At 31.7% G+C, this 22,172-nt stretch overlaps 5 protein-coding genes across 6 annotated transcripts; all 5 read left to right on the forward strand.

Moving 5' to 3' along the window:
• The first annotated feature begins 1,467 nt into the window (after positions 1-1,467).
• LOC105736101 (odorant receptor 13a-like) lies at positions 1,468-4,647 on the forward strand. Its single transcript, XM_012489448.3, has 6 exons — positions 1,468-1,798; positions 1,961-2,213; positions 2,792-2,895; positions 3,112-3,444; positions 3,719-3,994; positions 4,357-4,647. Exons 1-6 carry the CDS (start codon positions 1,604-1,606, stop codon positions 4,417-4,419), a joined length of 1,224 nt encoding a protein of 407 aa, XP_012344902.2. The 5' UTR covers positions 1,468-1,603; the 3' UTR covers positions 4,420-4,647.
• A 30-nt stretch (positions 4,648-4,677) lies between these two features.
• Positions 4,678-8,581, forward strand: LOC147658654 (odorant receptor 13a-like). Its single transcript, XM_086911210.1, has 6 exons — positions 4,678-5,552; positions 5,849-6,101; positions 6,716-6,810; positions 7,058-7,384; positions 7,648-7,923; positions 8,349-8,581. The coding sequence occupies exons 1-6, from the start codon at positions 5,358-5,360 to the stop codon at positions 8,415-8,417; spliced, it is 1,215 nt and encodes a 404-aa protein (XP_086767336.1). The 5' UTR covers positions 4,678-5,357; the 3' UTR covers positions 8,418-8,581.
• Positions 8,582-9,203: 622 nt separating this feature from the next.
• LOC100872257 (odorant receptor Or2-like) lies at positions 9,204-11,842 on the forward strand. Of its 2 annotated transcripts, none has more exons than XM_003695866.4 (6): positions 9,204-9,406; positions 9,632-9,884; positions 10,099-10,205; positions 10,452-10,784; positions 10,982-11,257; positions 11,558-11,842. In XM_003695866.4, exons 1-6 carry the CDS (start codon positions 9,212-9,214, stop codon positions 11,624-11,626), a joined length of 1,233 nt encoding a protein of 410 aa, XP_003695914.2. In that variant the 5' UTR covers positions 9,204-9,211; the 3' UTR covers positions 11,627-11,842. The 2 variants fall into 2 exon arrangements, with proteins under 2 accessions (XP_003695914.2, XP_086767246.1); XM_086911120.1 differs by having other exon boundaries at positions 9,316-9,410.
• Positions 11,843-11,980: 138 nt separating this feature from the next.
• LOC105736220 (odorant receptor 13a-like) lies at positions 11,981-14,728 on the forward strand. The gene is made up of 6 exons (XM_012489912.3): positions 11,981-12,484; positions 12,756-13,008; positions 13,162-13,268; positions 13,524-13,859; positions 13,977-14,252; positions 14,522-14,728. The coding sequence occupies exons 1-6, from the start codon at positions 12,290-12,292 to the stop codon at positions 14,576-14,578; spliced, it is 1,224 nt and encodes a 407-aa protein (XP_012345366.2). The 5' UTR covers positions 11,981-12,289; the 3' UTR covers positions 14,579-14,728.
• A 505-nt stretch (positions 14,729-15,233) lies between these two features.
• Positions 15,234-22,169, forward strand: LOC105736099 (uncharacterized). The gene is made up of 12 exons (XM_031918125.2): positions 15,234-15,791; positions 16,141-16,393; positions 16,632-16,735; positions 17,939-18,253; positions 18,581-18,856; positions 19,030-19,080; positions 19,800-20,048; positions 20,165-20,417; positions 20,499-20,602; positions 21,146-21,451; positions 21,554-21,829; positions 21,916-22,169. The coding sequence occupies exons 1-12, from the start codon at positions 15,585-15,587 to the stop codon at positions 21,985-21,987; spliced, it is 2,466 nt and encodes an 821-aa protein (XP_031773985.2). The 5' UTR covers positions 15,234-15,584; the 3' UTR covers positions 21,988-22,169.
• Positions 22,170-22,172: the final 3 nt, after the last annotated feature.

Consider the following 22,172-nt stretch of genomic DNA (forward strand, 5'->3'; position numbering starts at 1 on the left):
ACAACTATATTTATCACTTTGTATCGTTTATTATTGAAAATAATTTCAATAATTAATCATTTTTACAATTTAAAAATGATATCAATCTTTAAATCTTTCAAAATTTAATTTTACACTTGATAAAATAATGAGAATAATGTATTTCTATGTAAATTGAACATTTAACGTATCAAATGTTAATAAATAAATTCGTAGCAATTATATTATGCATCAATATTCGAAAGATTTAATTCTAGAAATGGAAATAAATATAAAAATACTGATACACGAAACTGATTGAGGTTTGTTTTGAATCGAAAGCGAGGAGAACGTTCCGTTTCAGTAGTGGGGAAAGTCGAGGAGTAGGGAGAGTGCCATGCGTCATTGCCCTACGATACACGAAGCGAGACGGAAGTGGAAGGACATTGCTCTGTCTCTGTCGTATCTCGCTCCATTTCTATTTTATTTTAACATATATTTCTTATAAATTAATAAATAAGCATGGAACGAAATTTTTATATAAACATTTTTGTATTCGTAATTACTTTACGCCCCCAAAAAATGTTCCGTTTTGCAAGAAAGCAAACGGTTTGTATATTTGTCGAGTGTTAGAGAAATGGAAACAATGAATTCGATTTGTAGACGTCTTATTAGGAAATAATCGTTTCTTATACGAGTAATTTAAATTTATGTTATTATTCGTTTAACGATCAGTAAATTTCGATAAGTTGAAATTGTTAGAATAATTTTATTCGAATGATAAATCTTCTATAAATTTTATTGAATAGAACTTTTTCTTTATGAGTAAATAGTAAATCATTTTATTCAACGAATTATAAAATAATATATCTCTTAACGTGCCAATAATATAAATATATTTAACTGTAACATTTTTTACATTATTATTATTTTATTCTTCATAACAAATATTTTTCTCACATATTTGATTACATTTGATTATAGACTGCAGAAAATTAAAATTCGATTAAATTTCATTAACACGAGGAAAATTATAAATTGGTACAACTGAATGATTATTAAGTTTATTACCAAGCATAGAAATGAAACAGTTTTACAACGATTCAGTCAAAATATCTTTTCTTCCATTCAACTTCTCATACAAATTGCAAACAATATAATCATACAAATTATTATTACAATAAAACGTTACTCACTTCCACGATAGAAACGAAGAAATAATTAAATTTCCAGACTCGTTCCCTATTACATTCTCCCATCTTTGCATTACAACAGAAAAACTCCAAAAATATTCCATATTTAAATCATCCTTTTATCAAAATTCGTACGACGTCTAACGTGTCTGACACGTATGACTTTGCTCTCGAAAAAAAATGCCCACTCACGATCCATAGAATAATTTACATTGAGCGCCATGTTAATAATAAAGCAGAAAGAGTGACAATCATTTCTCTTGACTTCGTATCGTATGCGATATTCTCGAGTCAAAAAGAAAGGAACAAGCGACGAGGGAGGCACGAAAACAAGAAGAACGGTGACAAAAAAGAATCGACAGCAACGCCTATTAATTATTGTCCCGGTTTATATACGGTTGAAGGTATACGCGTGATATACGAGTGACACCCTCACACGTTGATCAGTCACCATGCAAGCGGAACACCACTTGGACATATCGATAAACTTGTCGACATTTTTCTTGAAGAACATCGGGGTATGGATATCCCATGATCCTAGTGAACGACGTCGGATGAGAATGCTGCTCGCCTGCACTGTTTGGATGTTGTTGCTCGGTATAGTCATCAACGCTAGAGATTTGTACTTCGCATTGTTGTATAACGGCGTGAGTATGTCGTATTTTTTTAAAAATGGATTTGAAATTTGAGGAATTTTGGTTTTTAAATAAGGATGATTTTAGAAAGAGAAAATTTGTTAAGAATTTAGATTAGAAAAGTAATATTTAAATCGTTCGAATGTAATGTAATTGTGTGCAAACAATTTATAGGATATTCTTTATGTTGTGACGAATAACATAACTTTGATAATAAGTTTAGTGAAGATATGCAACATAATAATGTATAAAGGGAAATTTTTAAATTTAATCGTGAACATGCAACAAAATTTCTGGAACGTTAACTACGATTATCACGAAAAAGAAATTTTGGATGATTGCAAGAAAATTTGCATTTTTTTCATCTCCTCTGTTACCACCATTGCCATATGCGCCATAATATCCTATCTAATGACACCGTTCGTTGGTAGGTTGAATAATTAACTACCAATTAAAATTATTTATGTTCGATTAATAAATTTTACACAAATGAACAAAATGAAAATATTTCGCTAAATAATTCTTATTAATTCGAAATAAATAGGAATGTTGTAAAATTTATTAATTTTTACTCTATGAAAAACAAAGTTTATTATATCATTATTACTTTAAATTGAAAATTTTTTTTTAATTTTAAATCTTGCGAAATTTGATTTTCTACTTTTAACGTAAAATATATTGACTGTCATTTTTCTAAATGCATAAACAATAGAAAATATAATAGAAAATTTGAAATTTAGTATACATTTTTATACATGCTCAATGATTATTTAATATACAGTGTACTAATATTATTGTGAGATATCTTTAAAACAAATATAAGAGTATACAAAAATATCAATTATAATAAGTTGAAATTTGCATAAAATAAAAAATTAAAATTGCTTCTAACTTAATAAATGAGCCACAATTGAAATTCTTATATATCAATTTTTATATTTGTTTTTATCTCGAGGAAAGATATTCCATCTTACAGAAGGAAAGCAACTTATACATTTGTTGCAGCACAAAGTGGAAACAACGAATCGGAGAGAATGTTTCCGTTCAATATATGGATAAATTTGCCACTAACAAGGACGCCTTATTACGAGATAATATTTTTCATCCAAGTAATTTAAACTCATCATTCTAAAATCATTTCGTTTCATAAAATAAAAATAAATCTTCTAAATTTTATTAAACGAGGCTATATTTCTAAAATATTTCTCTTCTTTAAATTTGACAATTTTGTGATTAATTTTATTCAATGGAAGCATAATGCATTTCTTTGTGTGCCAATATTTTACGTAACAAAGAAGAGAAAATGATTGCCATATCTTTTGCAGGCAATATGTTTGTATTACATTGGAATCTCGAGTTTTTGTTTCGACAATATTTTCTGCATCATGGCGGTACATTTGGCAGGGCAATTTCGCATACTTCGACACAGGCTTACGAAATTGTGCGACACAGAGAATGAGATACGAAAAAAGGATTCACCATCGACATTAACAAAACAGATGCACAAATTTTACGAGCAATTTAAGGAATGCGTCAGACATCATCAGGCGTTGATCAAATACTGTCAAAATCTTGAAAACGTGTACACCATGATTACGCTTGGACAAGTGTTGGTATTCAGTGTATTAATTTGCCTATTCGGATACCAAGTGTTAGTGGTTAGTACCTAAAAATTACTTTACTTTTATCAATTATTTCAGAATAATTGGAATAAAAAAAAGATACTATTAAAAATACATACAAGTTTTCCTGTTATATATAAAATGTTACGTTTTATATATAATTGAACTGTTTCTAAAGATTCGTGCAAAAAATTATTTTATTTCACAATCAAATCCTGACAGATTGATTTAAGTTTAAATTAAAAAAAAAAAAAAAAAAATTGTCGACTTTTCTTCTATATATGTTTCTTTGAACATTTTCTTCTTTTAGGCGACTGCTTCGTTCGCGAGACGCTCCATTTTTGTATTCCTCTTAAGTGGCTCGATGTTTTTATTATTTATGGTCACCTACAGTTGCAATGGCGTGATAGAGCACAGTGATAACGTGGCTGTGGGAGCTTACTCGGCATTGTGGACGATTATACCGATGGACAAATTTGGGAGAATGCTTCGAAAAGATCTGATAATGGTGATCAGGAGATCCAGACGTGTTTGCTATCTGACTGCGAATGGATTTTTCCCCGTGTCATTGGAAACGTACACTAAGGTAAGTATAATCGCAGACTACGTATAGAATAGTTAAATGCATTTTGTGGGGCATGATCGATTATCGATCCTATTAAAATTCTCGTATCACGTACTTCTCTTTTGAATACATAAATTGTTAATTTCTTGAAATATTGTGACGAAGGAATAATATAGTATTATTTGTATTTTATATTTCTTCTATGGTGTTAATCAAAAATTTAAATTTAAAAATTAGATTAGACTCTGATTATTAATTTTCTAACATTAAATATACATGATTAAGAATCGTTTGTATAGAACATCATTATATTTGTGAACGTTAGTGCATAAGAATCTTAAGATATTTTGTTAAATGTTTAAGTTTCTTATTTGTTATTTTAGATTTTGAGTACGGCTGTATCGTACTTCACATTGTTAAACAATCGAATAGAGAACGCAAATTGATTATAATTAATAACAACTTTTTAACAATATTTTCATTGACACGAAACGTCTCGAATCGGATGTTGCACATTCAGGTCCATTAAATAACGAAAGGATAAAATAAAGGTGGACAATTTTTTTGAAATAATAAATAATAAATCGTTTCATTTTAATCATTTCAATTGTCATAAAATAATAAGCACTGTTAAACTACGAATTTGTGTGCACATATTTTTTTTAAGAATAAAAGAATATTTTTTAAAAATATAACCGATATTCCGTTAAGTAAAGTCGGAAAAAAGAAAAACATGGAACAAAAATCTAATCCTAATCAATCGACTAAATAAAGACCAAATTTATTTATCGTATAACAAGTATGGAGTTTTGAAGCCAACATTTTTTTCCAGAAATAAATATATCAATTTATTTATTTGAATACTAATAGTTGTATAACACGTATACAACTGTTATTAAATCTCAAATATATCCAAATTATTAATAAATTCTTACTCACAATTCTTTCACGAAATAATTGAATTTCCAAATTCATTCTTACTATCTTCTTCCACCATTTGCACCAATACAAAGCTCCAGCAATATTCCATTCCATCATCATCCTTTCTTAAAGTCTGAACAACAACAATTGTCGAACACTTACTGTTCTCGATCGAAACTTCTACTCGCTCTACTCCCTCAACGCTATTAATAATACACGTTCCATCTTCAATAATACAACAGAAAGGGTGACAATGATTTTTTTCTCCACTTCGTTGTAATATTCCTGTCGAAAAAGAAAAGAACAAAGCGGCGAGGGAGAACCCTCCGAGGAAACGTGCGTGTAAAAACGAGACAAGAGAAATCGACGAGCTATCAACAACGCCTATTAATTATTATCGCGATATATACTCGTTGGAAATTGAGCGTGAGACGATACACGGATTGCACGTTGATCGATCACCATGCAAACGGAAGGCCAGTTGGATATATCGATGAATTTGTCGACATTTTTCTTGAAGAACGTTGGAGTATGGATGTCCGATAATCCTAGCGAGCAACGTCAGATCAAGATGTTGCTCGTCAATACAACTTGGATCTTGTTGTCCGGTATAGTCATCAATGGGAGAGATTTGTATTTCACATTGTTGTACGACGGCGTGAGTATGTTCAGTTTGTTGTACTTGGATAAAACGAAGAAAATTTAATTTCTTGAAATGTAAGAACAGAAAATTGATATTTGTCAATTTGTATTAGAAGGAAATCTTTTTTTTTTTTTCTATTTTTTAAGTAGATTTTAAAATGAAAAAATTTGTAAAAAAAAGTTAATTAACAATGAACTTTGGATAATTAACATTTTACAAAGAACTTAACGAAAGGATGAGAAAAAATCGTTGGAATAATTAATAATATATAATATAATTTTATAATTTGTTTGTATGATTATTCTTTTTAGGATGTTCTTTATTCTATAACGAATAACATAACTATGATAATGGCTTTGATCAAAATATGCGTCATACTAATGTATAAAGGGAAATTTTTAAATCTAATTGTGTACATGCAACGAAATTTTTGGAACGTTAACTACGATTATCACGAGAAAGAAATTTTGGACGATTGCAGAAAAATTTGCATTTTTTTCGTCTCCTCTCTTACCATCATGGTCATATGCGCTATGATATCTTACCTAATAATACCGTTCATTGGTAGGTTTAACAATTAAAATAATTAAAATTAATAAATTTTACATACTCGAAAAAAGAATAAATAACAAATTTATTAAATAAGTTTTATCAATTTATAAAATTTATTAATTTTCGCTACGTACGATAAACAAGTTTATTATATTATTCTCTTGAAAGTTAATCCAATTAATTTTCAATAAAATTTTTATCTACACTTAATATAGATTTAATTTTTATGAACAATCAATATACAGAATAATAATATATTCATGGGATCGATCGATTTCAGAGATAAAAACAAATATCAAAGTCGATATCCAAAAATGTTTATCGAACTTTTGAATCGAAAGTATTGGAATAAGTGTGAATAACCTTTAATATAGCGGAGAAAACCGAGGAGTAGGGAGAGTTTATTCGTCATTGCCCTACGTTTCGCGAAGCGAGACGGATGTGAAACAAGATTGCTCTGTCTCTCTCTCTCTCTCGAAATTCTATATCGATATTGATTTTTATATACTTTTTATTTGTTTAATTTTTTCTTTATTGAATCGATCCAAAGATGTTCCTATCCTACACGAAAACAAACATATTGTAACATATGTATATTTGTATAATTTGTATAATATTTGTTGCAGCACAAAATGAATCCGAAAGAATGCTTCCGTTCAATATGTGGATAAATTTGCCGCTATCGAAGACGCCCTATTACGAGATAATGTTTCTCGTACAAGTAAATTTAAAAATTATATATATTTTTATTATTCCTTTCGTAGCGATCGAATAAATCTCGATAATTAAAATTTCTAAAATATATATATTTTTTTTTTTCATCAACAATAAACTTTTGATTCTTCTTCATATCTGTTTTAAAAAAGTAAATAATAAATTTGAAACTACGATCATATCGACAGTTCATAACATTTTGAATAATTTTCTTTCTTCGTTCTCATAACACAGAGAAAATAATTTTCTTACAGGCAATGTGCGTATATTATATAGGAGTCTCCAGTTTTTGCTTCGACAATATTTTCTGCATCATGGCCGTACACTTGGCTGGGCAATTTCGCATACTTCGATACAGGCTCACGAAACTATACGACGTTGAATGCGAGATGTATAAAAAGAATTCGATATTGGCAAACCGAATGCCAAAATTTTACGAGAAATTTAAGAAATGCGTCCGGCATCATCAGGCACTGATCTATTTCTATCAAAATCTTGAGAGCGTGTATACCAGGATCGCGTTTGGAGAAATGTTGGTCTACAGTATATTAATTTGCCTATTCGGATATCAAGTTTTAGTGGTTAGTATTCCAAGATTACTTTATAGATCGATAGAAAAGATAGAAAAGAATAATTAATTGTAGTAAGAAAATTTAAGAAAATATTTTAACACGTTACGCTTTATATGTAATTGAACTGTTTCTAAAGATTCGTGCAAAAAATTATTTTGTTCCACGATCAAAACCTAACAGACTGATTTAAATTTAAATTAAAGAAAACAAAAAAAGAAAAAATTGTCGACTTTTCTTCTATATATGTTTCTTTGAACATTTTCTTCTTTTAGGCGACTGCTTCGTTCGCGAGACGCTCCATTTTTGTCTTTTTGTTAAGTGGCTCGACGTTTCTATTATTTATGGTCACCTACAGCTGCAATGGCGTGATAGAGCACAGTGATAACGTGGCTGTGGGAGCTTACTCGGCATTGTGGACGATTATACCGATGGACAAATTTGGGAGAATGCTTCGAAAAGATCTGATAATGGTGATCAGGAGATCCAGACGCGTCTGCTGTCTGACTGCGAATGGATTTTTCCCTGTATCGTTAGAATCATACACTAAAGTAGGTATAATCGTGGTCTGTGGATAGAATAGACATATCGAAGAGAAAGATTATCTACTATCATTATCATTTTTTAAAATGGCGACAGTCAATAATATCAAAATTATGAATAATGATCGATTCATAAAATTCAATATAAAATGATACGATAACAATTCAATTTTTTGAAATATTTATCGCAACTACATAATGCGAAATACTAGCAATTTATTATAATTATTAATGAAGAATTAATGGAAATTATATAACATTTGTACCACATTCTTTGTGATTTTGAGTTTAAAAAAAATACTTCAAGATCTTAATTCTCTGTAAAATTATACGAAGCACAAGTTTGTGAATCATTGCTATAGAATATTATATCGCAAGTGCAAAATCCTAAGTAAACGTTCTCCCTTAGATGAATAAAATATTTATTTTTACAGATTCTAAGTACGGCGCTATCGTATTTCACATTGCTGAGTAATCGCGTAGAAACCACAAATGGCGCGTAATTAACAACAACTTTTCAATAATACATCGTTAATACAAAATATCTCAGATCAATCGTTCAAAAAGAACATAACGAAGGTGCATAATTTTTTTCGAAATAATGTATGAAATTGTATTATTAATCATTTTATTGATCATAATAAAATAATGAATAACCACTATTAAACCGGATTAAAAAATTCTCGATGACGTTCCAAAAATTACAGAGCAATAAAATCAGTCCAACCGATTAAATAAATATCCAAATAGCTTCAATCAAAAAAACTTTTTAATTTCTCCAGACATAAACATATTTATTTATCCAATTATTAAACTTGACTAACTTCATTAAATATATCGATTGACCTAATTTCTTGCATAAAATAGTAATTATCTAAATTATCAACAATAACTCTTACTCACAATTTTATTTTCGAATATCCAAATTTACTCTTTCTTCCACCGATTCGCAACATCGCGGAAAAACTGCAACAATATTCCATTTCACGCATCATCCTTAAAATCTCAGAAAAAAAAAAACACCTTATCGTCTGCGCGCATAAATTCTCGATCGAAACCTTCTACACCCCTGTAATTCGTGCTACACGTTCCACCTTCAATAATACAATAGGAAGGGTGACAATCATTTTTCTTGACTGCTTGATACTCGTAATATTGCCTTGTGATATTATTCTGTGTGTCGAAAAAAAAGAAAGGAACGAGCTATCAACGCCTATTAATTATTATCGCGATATATATATATATACGCACGCTGGAAGTTGTACGCGCGTGAGACGATACACGTTGATCAATCGTCATGCATACGAAAAGCGAGTTGGACATATCGATAAGCTTGTCGACATTTTTCTTGAAGAACGTTGGGGTATGGATGTCTGATAATTCTGGCGAACAACGAAGGATGAAAATGTTATTCGTATACACGATTTGGATGTTGTTTTGCGGCACGATAATCAGCACCAGGGATTTGTATTTCACGTTGCTGTACAACGGCGTGAGTATGTTTCGTATTTTTTTTTTTTTTTTTTTTTTACATGGATGAAACGTATAGAGAGAAATTTAAGATATAACGAGTTTTAAAAATTATAGATATAATTTAAAGTGGAATCTACTTTGTAATTTCGATTCTTAGAAATTATTAATTTTGATTGGTAATAACGATTAATATATATATATTATTTTTTTTTTAATAACACGTGTGTAAACGACCTGGTTTCAGGATATACTTTATGCCATGACGAACACCATAACTACGATAATGGCTTTGATCAAAATATGCATCATATTGATGTACAAAGGGAAATTTTTAAATCTGATTGTGTACATGCAACAAAATTTCTGGAACGTTACCTACGATTATCGTGAGAAAGAAATTTTGGACGATTGCAGAAAAATTTGCATTTTCTTCATCACCTCCGTTACCACGATTGGCATGTGCACCGTGATATCCTATCTAACGACACCTGTCATTAGTGGGTTAAATAATCGATTAATATTATTATCTCGATTAATAAAATGCACGATCTCTGTACGCACAATTTAGTAAATTATCCTCCCAGTGAAATTTGATACTTTTGTGTACCGAATTTTTGTTCAATTGGCTTTTTGAGGAAACCGATATTTCCCAAAAATATACTATCCTATAGAGGGAAAAAGAAGCAAAAGGTTTTTGCACATTTGTTACAGCACAAAGTGGAAGTAACGAATCCGAGAGAATGTTTCCGTTCAATATATGGATAAATTTGCCATTGGTGACAAGGACGCCATACTACGAGATAATATTTTTTATCCAAGTAATTTTAAATTTACTATTCTTCTTTCTTCGAATCGATCGAATAAATTTCACAAAATAAATCTTTCGAATTATATTAGACGAGGCTACAACACTTTCCTTCGTTGCTAAATTTATCGAAATTGAAATATCAAATTTCTTTTTTTAACAATAAATGATGTAATAATTTTTATAAATAACTTGAGAATAACAACGGCAAAGGAAACAATTGTCGTTTCTTTTTTTTTTCTTCTTCTTTTCTTTACAGGGAGTATCGTTATATTACATTGGAATCTCCTATTTTTGTTTCGACAATATTTTCTGCATCATGGCGGTACATTTGGCAGGGCAATTTCGCATACTTCGATACAGGCTTACGAAATTGTGCGACACAGAGAATGAGATACGAAAAAAGGATTCACAATCGACATTGGCAAAACAGATGTACAAATTTTACGAGCAATTTAAGAAATGCGTCCGATATCATCAGGCGCTGATCGACTACTATCAAAACCTTGAGAACGTGTACACCATGATTACGCTTGGACAAGTGTTGGTATTCGGTGTATTAATTTGCCTATTTGGATACCAAGTGTTCGTGGTCAGTACATAATCCCTTGAATAATGATTGACGTAAACGATAATCTGATCTATCTAAGATCTCTGACTAATTTAAATTTAAATTAATAAAGAATTACAAAATGAAATATCGACGAAGATATAGATGCGCAATAAATATTGCAAATCCTTTGTATGCTCCACCCAGACGAAAACATATTTTGTTCTCTTCTCTCTCAGGCAACCTCCTCTACAGCGAGACGCTTCATTTTTGTATTCCTGTTGAGTGGCTCCATGTTTTTGTTATTCATGTTTACCTACAGCTGCAACGGCGTGATAGAGCAGAGTGACAACGTGGCTGTGGGGGCTTACTCGGCACTGTGGACGATTTTGCCGATGGACAAATTTGGGAGAATGCTTCGAAACGATCTGATAATGGTGATGAAGCGATCCAGACGAGTCTGTTGTCTGACCGCGAACGGATTTTTCCCCGTGTCGTTGGAAACTTATACCAAGGTAGCAAATTTGAAAACAAATTCATCACATCGAAACGTTAAGATTGCAATGATTTCTCAATTTTACGAACTCGAGAATATTCGTTAAAAATATTAACTTTTTGAAAAAATATAAGATGATTAATTAAAATTTCACAGTATGTTTGTGCTGTATATTTTTCATATTGACCAAAAATTTAAATTCGAAGAAAACATACTTGAAAATGTTGTTTATTAATCCTTGTTATACAAAGCAAAATTATACAAAGAATTAAGAATCGTAAATATTTTCAGGTTTAAATTACTCGTTTACGTTTTACAGATTTTGAGTACAGCGGTATCGTACTTCACATTGCTGAATAATCGCGTGGAAAACGCGAGTGGCTCGTAAACTTATCAAAAACTCGTTAACGAAATATCGAATGTTTTACATTTTGTTGCATGAAAAAAAGAAGAGAGTAAATCGAAGATGGATAATTTACACGTAATAACGGATAACATTGTTGTATTGATCGTTTTAATAAATATTATCATTATTGAACCGTAGCGTGCATCTCTGCATGTAATAATAAATACGTATTTTTGTATAAAGAATATAAATACAAAATGATCGTTCGTTATTTCGATCGATTAGGGATATATTTTTAAATCGATATTCCTCCAGAAATAAAAAAAAAATAGATTTAAATAATTCTATTTAAACCTGCTTCTTCTATAAATAATTACAAATTAGCAATAATTAAATTCTTCTACTCACTCAATTCTTTGCGTCCACGGAACAGAAACGACAACCGTTCCGACATTTCGTCTTCCTGTAACACCTGAGACGATGTTCTAACGTCTTACTACGCGTAGTACTCGTAATAATCGAAAGATCTCGACTGCTGTCCAGTCCACGGCACGTTATATAATTCATCGTGACGCATCAATAATACAACATAAAGTGTGACAGTCACATTTCTCCTGACACTCTCCTCGCAATGAAAGGAACAGCGCGAGAGCGACGGCTATCAATTATCGTAAGACGAAGTTAACGCGTTGTCGATCAGTCACAATGGAGGCGGAAACTCAATTGGACGTGTCGATGAGCCTATCGATATTTTTTCTGAAGAACGTCGGGGTATGGATATCCAACGACCCGGCGGAGAAACGTCGGATGAAGATACTTGTCCTTATCACCTTATGGAACACAATGCTTGGTGCGGTCGTCATTTTCAGAGATATATACTTCACTTTTATGTACAACGGCGTGAGTGTTTTTTTTTTTTTAATTAAATTAAATTTGTGCAAATTCGGATGGAACATTTTCGAAAATAAATCAAAATTAATTCGAACGATAAAAATATTCGATTGTGAATAAGGAAACTACAAGTCTCTGACAACCATTGTTACTGATGAAATACATTGTATTTTAAATATTAAATGAAATTGCAAATTTCTGTAGACGTTTACACATTTTTTTTTTTCAAAAAAAAATGTTCTTTTTAACGGAAAGATTATTAATAAAAATTTCCTTTCAGGATATTCTTTACGTCATCACCAATTTTTTAACCGTAATGATAAGTTTCGTCAAGATAATTATCATAATGATATATAAGAAGGAGTTTATAGACATGATTCTGTACATGGAAAAAAATTTCTGGAACGTCAAGTACGATTTTCAAGAGGAAGAAATTTTGAATAATTGTAGGAAAACTTGCATTTTCTTCGTTACAAGCGTCAGCACTATTGGCATATGCGCTATGATATCCTACGCAATAACACCGATCATTGGTGAGCAGAACGAAATTTCCATAATTTTTTTCTTAAAATTCGCCAATTTTAAAAGGAAATTTACACGTTTAATAATAAAATTATTATTACACTTCTCTTGCGGGAGGATATGATAAGAATACAACGAAATAATAACCGCTGTATATTTTCCAGAATATTATACGGAAAACCTGTCCGAAAGAATACTGCCGTTTCACGTATGGTTAAATTTGCCGATTATATCAGTGACACCCTATTACGAAATACTTTTTGCTGCAGAGGTATTTCCAATTTTCTTCTATTGCGTCCTTATATCGGATACAAAATTCTCCATTATCTATAAATTCGTCGAATCAACGTTTGAACGTTGAACGTTAAAAATTTGAAATCCGAAAATCCTGATTTTAAATAAAAATTTGTATACACGTGATAAATTAAAATTGAAACTTTCAAAAATTTCGATTAATTGCAATAGATAGAATATTAAGTTCTGTCGAATTTAAAAAATTAATTATCGGAAAGGAAAATTGTTGCAGGTGCTATCTATATACTGCGTCGCCCTCTGCTACTTTTGTTTCGATAACGTTTTCTGCATCCTGGCCGTTCATTTGGCCGGCCAGTTTAATATACTGAAGCATAAATTCGCGAAACTGTGCGACACCGATCCCAAAATTTCCAAGAAAGATGAGGAGTCGAGATTGGCGATAGAACACGTGCAGGTGTTGTACGAGAGATTCAAGGAATACGTACGCCGCCATCAATCGTTGATCAATTATTGCGAGAGGCTTGAAAACGTGTACACGGTCATTATCCTTGGACAAGTGGTGATATCGAGCGTGTTGATTTGCCTGTTCGGCTATCAGATATTGGTGGTATAGTGATAAATCGACTATAACAATCGTTCGTCACACGCTTTTGAATAACGTTAAATAAATTTGCACAACAATTTTTACAATATATTTTGTAAAAATTTATTATTTTCTTTCTAGAACGACGTCTCCATCGGAAGACGATCCATTTTCGTCTTTCTTTTGTTAGGCTCGATGTGTTTGTTGTTTATGTTCACGTACAGCTGCAACAGCGTGATAGTGCACAGCGAAAACATCGCTACGGGCGCGTACTCGGCGTTGTGGACCACGATGCCGATGAACAAATTTGGGAGAATGCTTCGAAACGATCTGATATTGGTGATCGAGCGTTCGAGACGCGTTTGTTGTCTCACGGCGAACGGATTTTTCCCCGTCTCTTTGGAAACCTATACCACGGTAAGCGTGATGAAGGAAAATATATCGTGCAGTTGTGTTTGTAGCAAGTAAATATATATTTTTTTTTTTTCTGAAATAATGAAAATCGTCGGATATTTGGATATTATCTTGGATATTAAATAATTGTAATAATAGTTTTGAAATGGAAAATGGATATTTGTTTGTTCAAATTGGTGTTAATATTAATTATATTGAATTCTACGTAACTTTTAATGTTATGTAATATTTTCTGAAAATTCAAATGTTGTTTATTTATCTATGTTTTACAGATTTTGAGTACCGCGGTATCTTATTTCACACTGTTAAGAAATAATCTGGAAGAGTGAATTATAATAATTTGCATACGATGTTTAAAATGTGTTTTAAACGTGTCCGATTATGATAACATTCGAGAGAATTTTGTATATTTATGTGTATCGAAAATAAAAATAAAAAGAAATTAACGATAATATGATAATAATAGAGATAAATATTAATAGAGACTAGCTATTCAATATAATCCTTTGCACTTTCTACACTTTCTAAAAATATTTACAGATATACATAATCTGTATAATAATTATGATTTTTTAAAACTTATACAAGTTGAAATTAATTATTCTTTAATATTTAATCCATTATATAACATATATTTTCAATAGACAATTAACACTTTTTAAAAGCTAACTTGAAATCTATTTTTATTCATTAATTATTTTTAAATAATAAAAATAATCGCCAACAACTTTTGCAACGAGAATATATTAATTTTTTATTTAAGCTACATTTGATCAATATTTGCATGGAAGAAGAATTATAGATTCCCTTGATGACATTTAAAAAACGAAATAATAAGCAATTTAAACAATGATCCATTTATAAGTATAACTTTGTTCCAAGTTTATAAATAAGATGATGCATTTATACAACGTACCTCGAAATAGACAATAATCTTCATAACAAGTTACTAAAATATCTCCAAATAGCTTTAAAACACTTTAAATACACAAGGCAGATAAATATCCAAGTACGGATTATGTGCCTGAGTGATCCTCAACCTCAGAACAGAAAAAGAAAATAATAAGTAGATATACTTCTTTCAAACTGTACTTATTCATCGAATCACCATAAGTGATAAAATAATCAACACGTGTCAAACAACTGGTCGTGCATTCCCAGGAGGAGAAAGACAATCAATGCTAGCATATATGTTATAAGATATCGATAAGAAAGATTGTATTTATCTCCATCGTTGTATGGAGAAAAGGGGCGTAAATACATCAAAGTGACTCGTCACTCGTTTTCGCGAAGAGCATATTTTCATTGAATCTATTAATTTTCCCGTGATTGACAATGATTGTCATGAATACGAAACGAAACTTCTCAGATATCTCTCTCGAATTGTCACAGTTTTTACTGAAAGCCGTGGGTAGTTGGATAACGGTCAACAAAACCGAAGAACGTCAAAGAAGAATCAATATGTTGTACACCGTCGCCTCGCACATCTATGCTTTGTATATTAATATCACCGATATTTATCACAGTTGGGGCGATTTTAACGTAAGTACGAAATTATTTTTCAAAATTGTTCATATGAGTTCATCGCAGAGTTTAAAGGTCGTGAAAACGAAGAAAAATCAAAATCGAACAATTTTCAAGTAAATGAATCTTAGGATCTCGCCAAGTTTTAGATTTTGTAAAAATAAAATGTTAATTTTTTCAAAAATATCTGAAAAATTATAACATCGAACATTCGATGAATGACATCAGATGTTATGAATAATTATTAAGAAAATTTATATCAAAATTAAATTATTAACACATAATTTCGATATTTTAGTTCTTATTAATTTTAAGAAAATATGTACATTGCGCAAATATTAATTAAATCTTGGATTTATTTTTTCAGTATTGTATGTTCATAATATCTAACTTATTAATAGTCATACTATCGCTATCTAAGTTTATAATATTAAGCTTTCGCAGAAGAGAATTCGTGAAAATAATACTATATGCCCAGAAGAATTTTTGGCATTACAAATATGAAAATTACGAAAAATTACTTTTCATGAAGTGTCAAACGTTTTGCAAGTTTTGGACCATAATCGCATACTTTTTTGTACAAAGCTGTATTTTTTTCTATGTAATTACACCATTCTACGGTGAGTAAATCATTGGAAAACAAAAACTTTATGCATTTTAATAATATTTCTAAGAAAACAAATTTTTTTATAAAGTAAAATAACTTTACATATAATTAAGCCTTAAATCAATACCGGTGCAGTCTTAATGCAATGTCAAATTTTAGAAATCTTTCTGAATATCCTAAGATTTTAGCATTAAGATTTAGCAAAAAAAATAGAAATCGATATTAATTTTAAAAGAAACAATGTATTTTAGTGAATTATGGAAAGAACAAATCAGAAAGAACACTTCCGGTCAGAATGTGGATCGATATACCGTTAAGCACAACACCATATTACGAATTATTGTTTGCCTCGCAGGTACTACACATCTTTATTTATATCGGTGAAATGCGACGACATCCATTTATATTTGAAAACGATTAGTAACACATAATTAGATTTCTAGAACAGTGATTCTCTTATCTCGTATATACAGAATTAAATAATATATGGATAATTTACCGATATATTCTAAAAAGAATTTTTAAATTTCAAAAAAAAAGCAACCCTATATATATTTTAAATTAAAGATAGATCGAAATCTAACTTTTAAATTCGTGAAATTTGAATACGAAACATTGTAAGATCTTAAAACTCTTAAAAAAATTAAAATCTACAATTTAAACAAATTTAGTTGGACTACTATTATTTAAAAGTAAATTCATATTTATATAAATTATTATTTTCACATAGGACTTGAAGAGTATTCCAAATAATAATTGTAGCAAACAATTTTTATATTTTCAAGAATCCGAAACATCAAACATGCTCTTTTATTTTAAATTATTATAATATAATAATAATATTGACTCGATAATAAGAAGAAACATTGATATGGAAATTTAACTAGTTCTCAGAATTCGAGCAATTAGGAATTAGCAATTGAGACTTTTTTATTATACAAGTCTCAATAATTACATCAAAATCTCAAATTGATCGAAAAATTCAAAAGTAGAATAAGATATGATATTAAGAATTACCTTATAACCACAAATGTCGTTGGATGATGGACGAATATAGATTGCAAGGATCACAAGAATATAGGAAACACTGTACACTAACAACTACACACTTTGATACAAACTTGATGATGACATCCCCTTATTTGGATTAATAGTTATACCTAATAGCGATAAATAATACTAGCGGGAAACAGGAACCACCTAGCGGCGAGATCGGTATTACGAGTCAATATATCGTAATTGAATCGTGATCATGGCCACCTAGCGATAATTGTATTAATTATTATTAATCAATACCGCGAAACGTGACGCTATAATAGATATATATATATAGAATATAACTACGAATTTTAAAAGAGAAACATTTAAATGTTGCTCTTGAAAATAATTTTCACTGCAAGTTTCGCCCTCGAACGAATCGTTAAGTAGCTTGTTGTTAATAGAATTTTCCAATTTGTATTCGTGTAATATGAGAATCGCTGTGAATCTAGTTAATATTATAAGAGGATTTTGATGATTTTCTATCGATTATCTAATGGAAAATTATTAATTCGTGCAGTTAATAGCTCTACAACAAATCGGCCTGACTTATTTGAGTAACGATAACTATTTGTGCGTGTTGAGCATGCATCTGAATTACCAGTTTCGCATATTGCAACATCGAATGCTCACCATATGGTCGAATATAAAGGAACAGAAGGATATCGTCTCTTGCACGGAAAAATGTTACAAAGCTTTAAAGAAGTGCATAAAACAGCATCAATCGTTGCTCAAATATTGCAAGAAACTCGATTATGTTTACACGTTGACCATTTTAAATCACGTGATTGTGTTCAGCTTGATAATGTGCATCGCCTTCTACGAAATACTTATAGTACGTGTAATTTCTCTTTAAAGAAATCAAAATGCTACGCATTTCGATAGATATTATTCATTCGTTAGATACAAATCTCATGAACGAAATTTTCAAATATTAACTTGTCAGACATGCAATTTTCAATTGTTTACAATTATGCATAAATATTAAATGTACAAAATGTCTAGATAACATGCAAAAAAGATACAAAGTAAACACGATGCATGATTTGAATGTATGTTTTCTAGAATCAGCTTTCCAAAAGTTTTTTATAAAAAAAAATATATTTACATATTTCAATTGCATTAAGTTTTTTAAACATGAACATAAAAATAATGTATACAGGCGGACGTACCTCTAACGACGCGTTTCATTTTCGTTTTCTCCGGGATTGGTATCTTGGTCCATATACTTTTTTTCACGTATATTTGCGGCGAATTGATAGAAGAAAGTGGAAATGTCGGATTGGCAACGTATTCAGGCTGGTGGACGACACTGCCAATGAACAAAACTGGAAAAATGTTACGGAACGATATGAAGATAATAATGATGAAGTGCATGCGGCCATGTTATCTCTCCGCTGGAGGATTTTTTCCTGTTTCCTTGGAAACGTCTACTAGTGTAAGCAATTTTTCTCCCCTTTTAAATTAAACGATAAAGATATACCCGGTTGATATATAGTTAATGAAATAATAACAATAAATTTTCGAACAATGAATATTTTACTATGCACAAATTTTTTAGAAAAAGATCATAAGAGATTGATATTAATATTGCTAAAATTTTTGTTCCAGCTTATAAGCTCTACCGTGTCGTATTTTACTCTCCTGAGGGAATCCATGAAATAGATAATTTACACAGATTGTTCAATCTTTGTGTTCAAATAATTAAAGAAAGAAAAGAATTAAATAATCGATCGTGTCACGTAATGTAGAAGAAAGTAATGAAATGCGTCCGTTAATTTCCAATCTTTACATCCGTAAAATTGATCGATTAATAATAAGTGTCATAACATTTTTAATGCCCAATGCCTTTATATTACAGAACGCATTAATGCACACAAACGTCATGCACTTTACTTACCAACCTCTATCTGGAAGATAAATTAAAGATAAATTATGCAATTCTAATTTTCTCATTCCACTCTATCGTGGATAAACCCACTAAAATCTGTACAATAAAAATCACTTGAAAATCAAAAATAAAAATCTCCAAAATAAATCTTGATGATGTAATCACCATAATCTTAATCATTATGCTATACACCATAATTCTATACACCACTTCTATAATCCTGGCCCGCGAAGAGCAAGCATAAGTGCTTAATCAACCGGTAGACGCAGTACTATCCACCCCCTCGCGTCAATCCCACCCGTTCTCTCCCTCCATTGTCATGCCAATTACGTTCCATTCCCTCGTCATATCATGAATAATTTACCCCCGTTACGTTTGCAACGACGTTTCACATATCAAGATGCTTTAAAAACTCGTCTAAGCAGCTCGTGATTGGCGTTTTCAAAAGGATTGACAAATCAAAGTGTCTCTCGACGTGTCATGATCAAAGACGATCATCAGGCGTTCGCGTGAAATATCGGCGGCGTATTCTTCCACGTTGGCCATGCGACCGACGGGGAGCAGAGACATCTCGATAATTTGGACGAGTTTCCTGATGAAAATAGTTGGATTGTGGTTGGCGGCCGATCGGTGCGAGCAACGTCGAAGAGATTTCGCGTTGATCTACACCGTTGGGGCGCTTTTCATTATCGTGTGCATCGGTTTCAGGGATATTTACTTCACTTGGGGAAACTTTAGCGTGAGTTTCTTTTTTCTCTGATAAAAATATCAAATATAGCCTCCATCGATTATTTTTTTTATAACGGACTCGCAAAGAAAAATATATTCCAATTTGTCTCGTTCTCCATAATACAGGACAGCGTTTATATCTCTTGCAACAATCTCTACCTGATGATCGTCGTCCTCAAGGTCAGCGTGTTGTACGCCCACAAAATGGAGTTTTTCAATCTGGTCACATTCACGCGCAAAAATTTCTGGCGCCCGTATCGCGACCCAGAAGAGAAATTAATCTTAGCCGAATGCAAGAGGATATGCACCATTTTCGTCGTTGTTATTAGCTTCTGCGCTCAAGGCACTTGCACCGGTTACATGGTCACCCCGATAATAGGTACTTTGATCTTTCGAATGAAATTTCGCTTGAAAAAATTCTTAATAATATTCGTCTTTTTTTTTTTTTTTTTTTTTTCAGCAAACATAGGAAAGAACGAATCGAACAGAGAATTGCCGTTCAACTTGTGGGTCGATTTCCCCGTAGGATTGTCGCCTTACTTCGAGATCCTTTTCACCATACAGGTTATTCGTTCATAATTTTCCTTCCAAATTCTTTGAAAATTGAAAATATTCGGGAAATATACGTATGTTTAATTTAATTTTTCGTGATAACCTTTTAATTTTATGCGTAATATTATTTGACTTGTACAATCATATGAATATATATCAGGTGTGAAAATAAGTTCTTTCCCCTTTTCTTCCAAATTTAACATTTTCGATTCCTCTAACTCACTCAGTCATCGAACTTTCACGCCTTCCAAATTATAATTTCCAAGTTCCGTAAGATACAATGTTTCCTCCCAGTGGCGCTCAAACCATTTCAATAGCTTCGACACCCGATCACCTAAGCTGGAATGTGAAAAGAAAACAGTCATATCGCTTGAAAAGTCGTTGCACAGGACTGGAAAACTCTTGGAACGCTCGTCAGATGGCGCCACGTGCGGGAAGTAATTCGGGAAGTTACGAAAAAAGGAGAAGGAACTTATTCACGCACGTTAAACGATTCATTCTTAAATGACACGAAGAGGAAGAAATAACGAAAAGCGATTTTTTATCCGCGCGCAGATACTTTGCGTGTACCACGTCGGCGTGTGTTACATCTGTTTCGACAATTTACTGTGCATCGTGAATCTCCACGTGGCCGGCCAATTTCGTATATTGCAACACAGGCTGAGAAGCTTGAGCAGCGCCGAGCCAGGCGATCGCAGAGACGCGAGAAAACTTTACGCGAAGTTGAAGAGCTGCGTGCTTCACCACCAAGCGTTGACCAAATATTGCAAACAATTGGAAAATATATTCACGATAATCGTGCTCGGCCAAGTTCTGTTCCTCGCCGTTGTGATATGCCTCGTGGGATTTCAATTATTTCTGGTTGGTATGCAACATCCGAACATTCGATTCGCTCGATCTTTCTCGTATAAATATTTTCGGAAGATCGTTCTACGATTGGGATAATAAATTTTATTCGAACAGATGGACACGCCCGCCTCGAGAAAAGTCAGTTTAGTGTTGAATTTCGCCGGCACCCTCTGCCAACTTTTAATGTTCACGTACAGTTGCGACGATTTGATACAGGAGAGCGTGAAAGTGGGGAACGCGATATTCTCGGGGCCTTGGGCGAGCTTGCCAATGGACGAAGTTGGACGCGTTCTGCGAAAAAATCTGGTAATCGTCATCATGAGATCGCACAGAGTTTGCTGTTTGACAGCCGGCAAATTTTTCCCCGTTTCTCTCGAAACCTCTACCGCGGTAATCACGACTGTATTTTTCTTATTGGTAAAACAGATAATTAAATATTCTCGAGTAATCGCGTCCTTAATTTTTTTTCTTCTCAGATTCTGAGCACGGCAATGTCGTACTTCACGCTATTGAAACATTCGTCTCTGGAAAAAATGGAAAATACGTAATATTCGTTGTATTTTTATTATCGAAATTATCCACGAGGGAAAATTCATTCGGAAACCTTTCCTCAGATCGATTTTACGAACTTGTGAATCAAATACAATCAAACAGACTGATGAAAGAAATAAAAAAATTGGAATTTTGCGCAAGCACGTAATAAATCGTGCTTGTTATTTTCTAAACGATATAT

This window comes from Apis florea, unplaced genomic scaffold (genome assembly GCF_048593485.1).
Source record: "Apis florea isolate Af1SG1 unplaced genomic scaffold, ASM4859348v1 contig_1789_pilon, whole genome shotgun sequence".
NCBI lineage: Eukaryota > Metazoa > Arthropoda > Insecta > Hymenoptera > Apidae > Apis > Apis florea.

Bases quoted from the DNA above. Each gene is read 5' to 3' on its own strand.
- LOC105736099 (XM_031918125.2), top strand. From the start codon at position 15,585: ATGATTGTCATGAATACGAAACGAAACTTCTCAGATATCTCTCTCGAA. The intron at 16,394-16,631 runs GTGAGTAAATCA...AATGTATTTTAG, and splicing joins TGTAATTACACCATTCTACG to TGAATTATGGAAAGAACAAA. The intron at 20,603-21,145 runs GTTATTCGTTCA...ATCCGCGCGCAG, and splicing joins AGATCCTTTTCACCATACAG to ATACTTTGCGTGTACCACGT.
- LOC105736101 (XM_012489448.3), top strand. From the start codon at position 1,604: ATGCAAGCGGAACACCACTTGGACATATCGATAAACTTGTCGACATTT. The intron at 2,896-3,111 runs GTAATTTAAACT...TATCTTTTGCAG, and splicing joins AGATAATATTTTTCATCCAA to GCAATATGTTTGTATTACAT. The intron at 3,995-4,356 runs GTAAGTATAATC...TTGTTATTTTAG, and splicing joins CATTGGAAACGTACACTAAG to ATTTTGAGTACGGCTGTATC.
- LOC100872257 (XM_003695866.4), top strand. From the start codon at position 9,212: ATGCATACGAAAAGCGAGTTGGACATATCGATAAGCTTGTCGACATTT. The intron at 9,407-9,631 runs GTGAGTATGTTT...ACCTGGTTTCAG, and splicing joins TCACGTTGCTGTACAACGGC to GATATACTTTATGCCATGAC. The intron at 9,885-10,098 runs GTGGGTTAAATA...CATTTGTTACAG, and splicing joins TCTAACGACACCTGTCATTA to CACAAAGTGGAAGTAACGAA.
- LOC147658654 (XM_086911210.1), top strand. From the start codon at position 5,358: ATGCAAACGGAAGGCCAGTTGGATATATCGATGAATTTGTCGACATTT. The intron at 5,553-5,848 runs GTGAGTATGTTC...TATTCTTTTTAG, and splicing joins TCACATTGTTGTACGACGGC to GATGTTCTTTATTCTATAAC. The intron at 7,385-7,647 runs GTTAGTATTCCA...TTCTTCTTTTAG, and splicing joins TCGGATATCAAGTTTTAGTG to GCGACTGCTTCGTTCGCGAG.
- LOC105736220 (XM_012489912.3), top strand. From the start codon at position 12,290: ATGGAGGCGGAAACTCAATTGGACGTGTCGATGAGCCTATCGATATTT. The intron at 12,485-12,755 runs GTGAGTGTTTTT...ATTTCCTTTCAG, and splicing joins TCACTTTTATGTACAACGGC to GATATTCTTTACGTCATCAC. The intron at 13,860-13,976 runs GTATAGTGATAA...TTTTCTTTCTAG, and splicing joins TCGGCTATCAGATATTGGTG to AACGACGTCTCCATCGGAAG.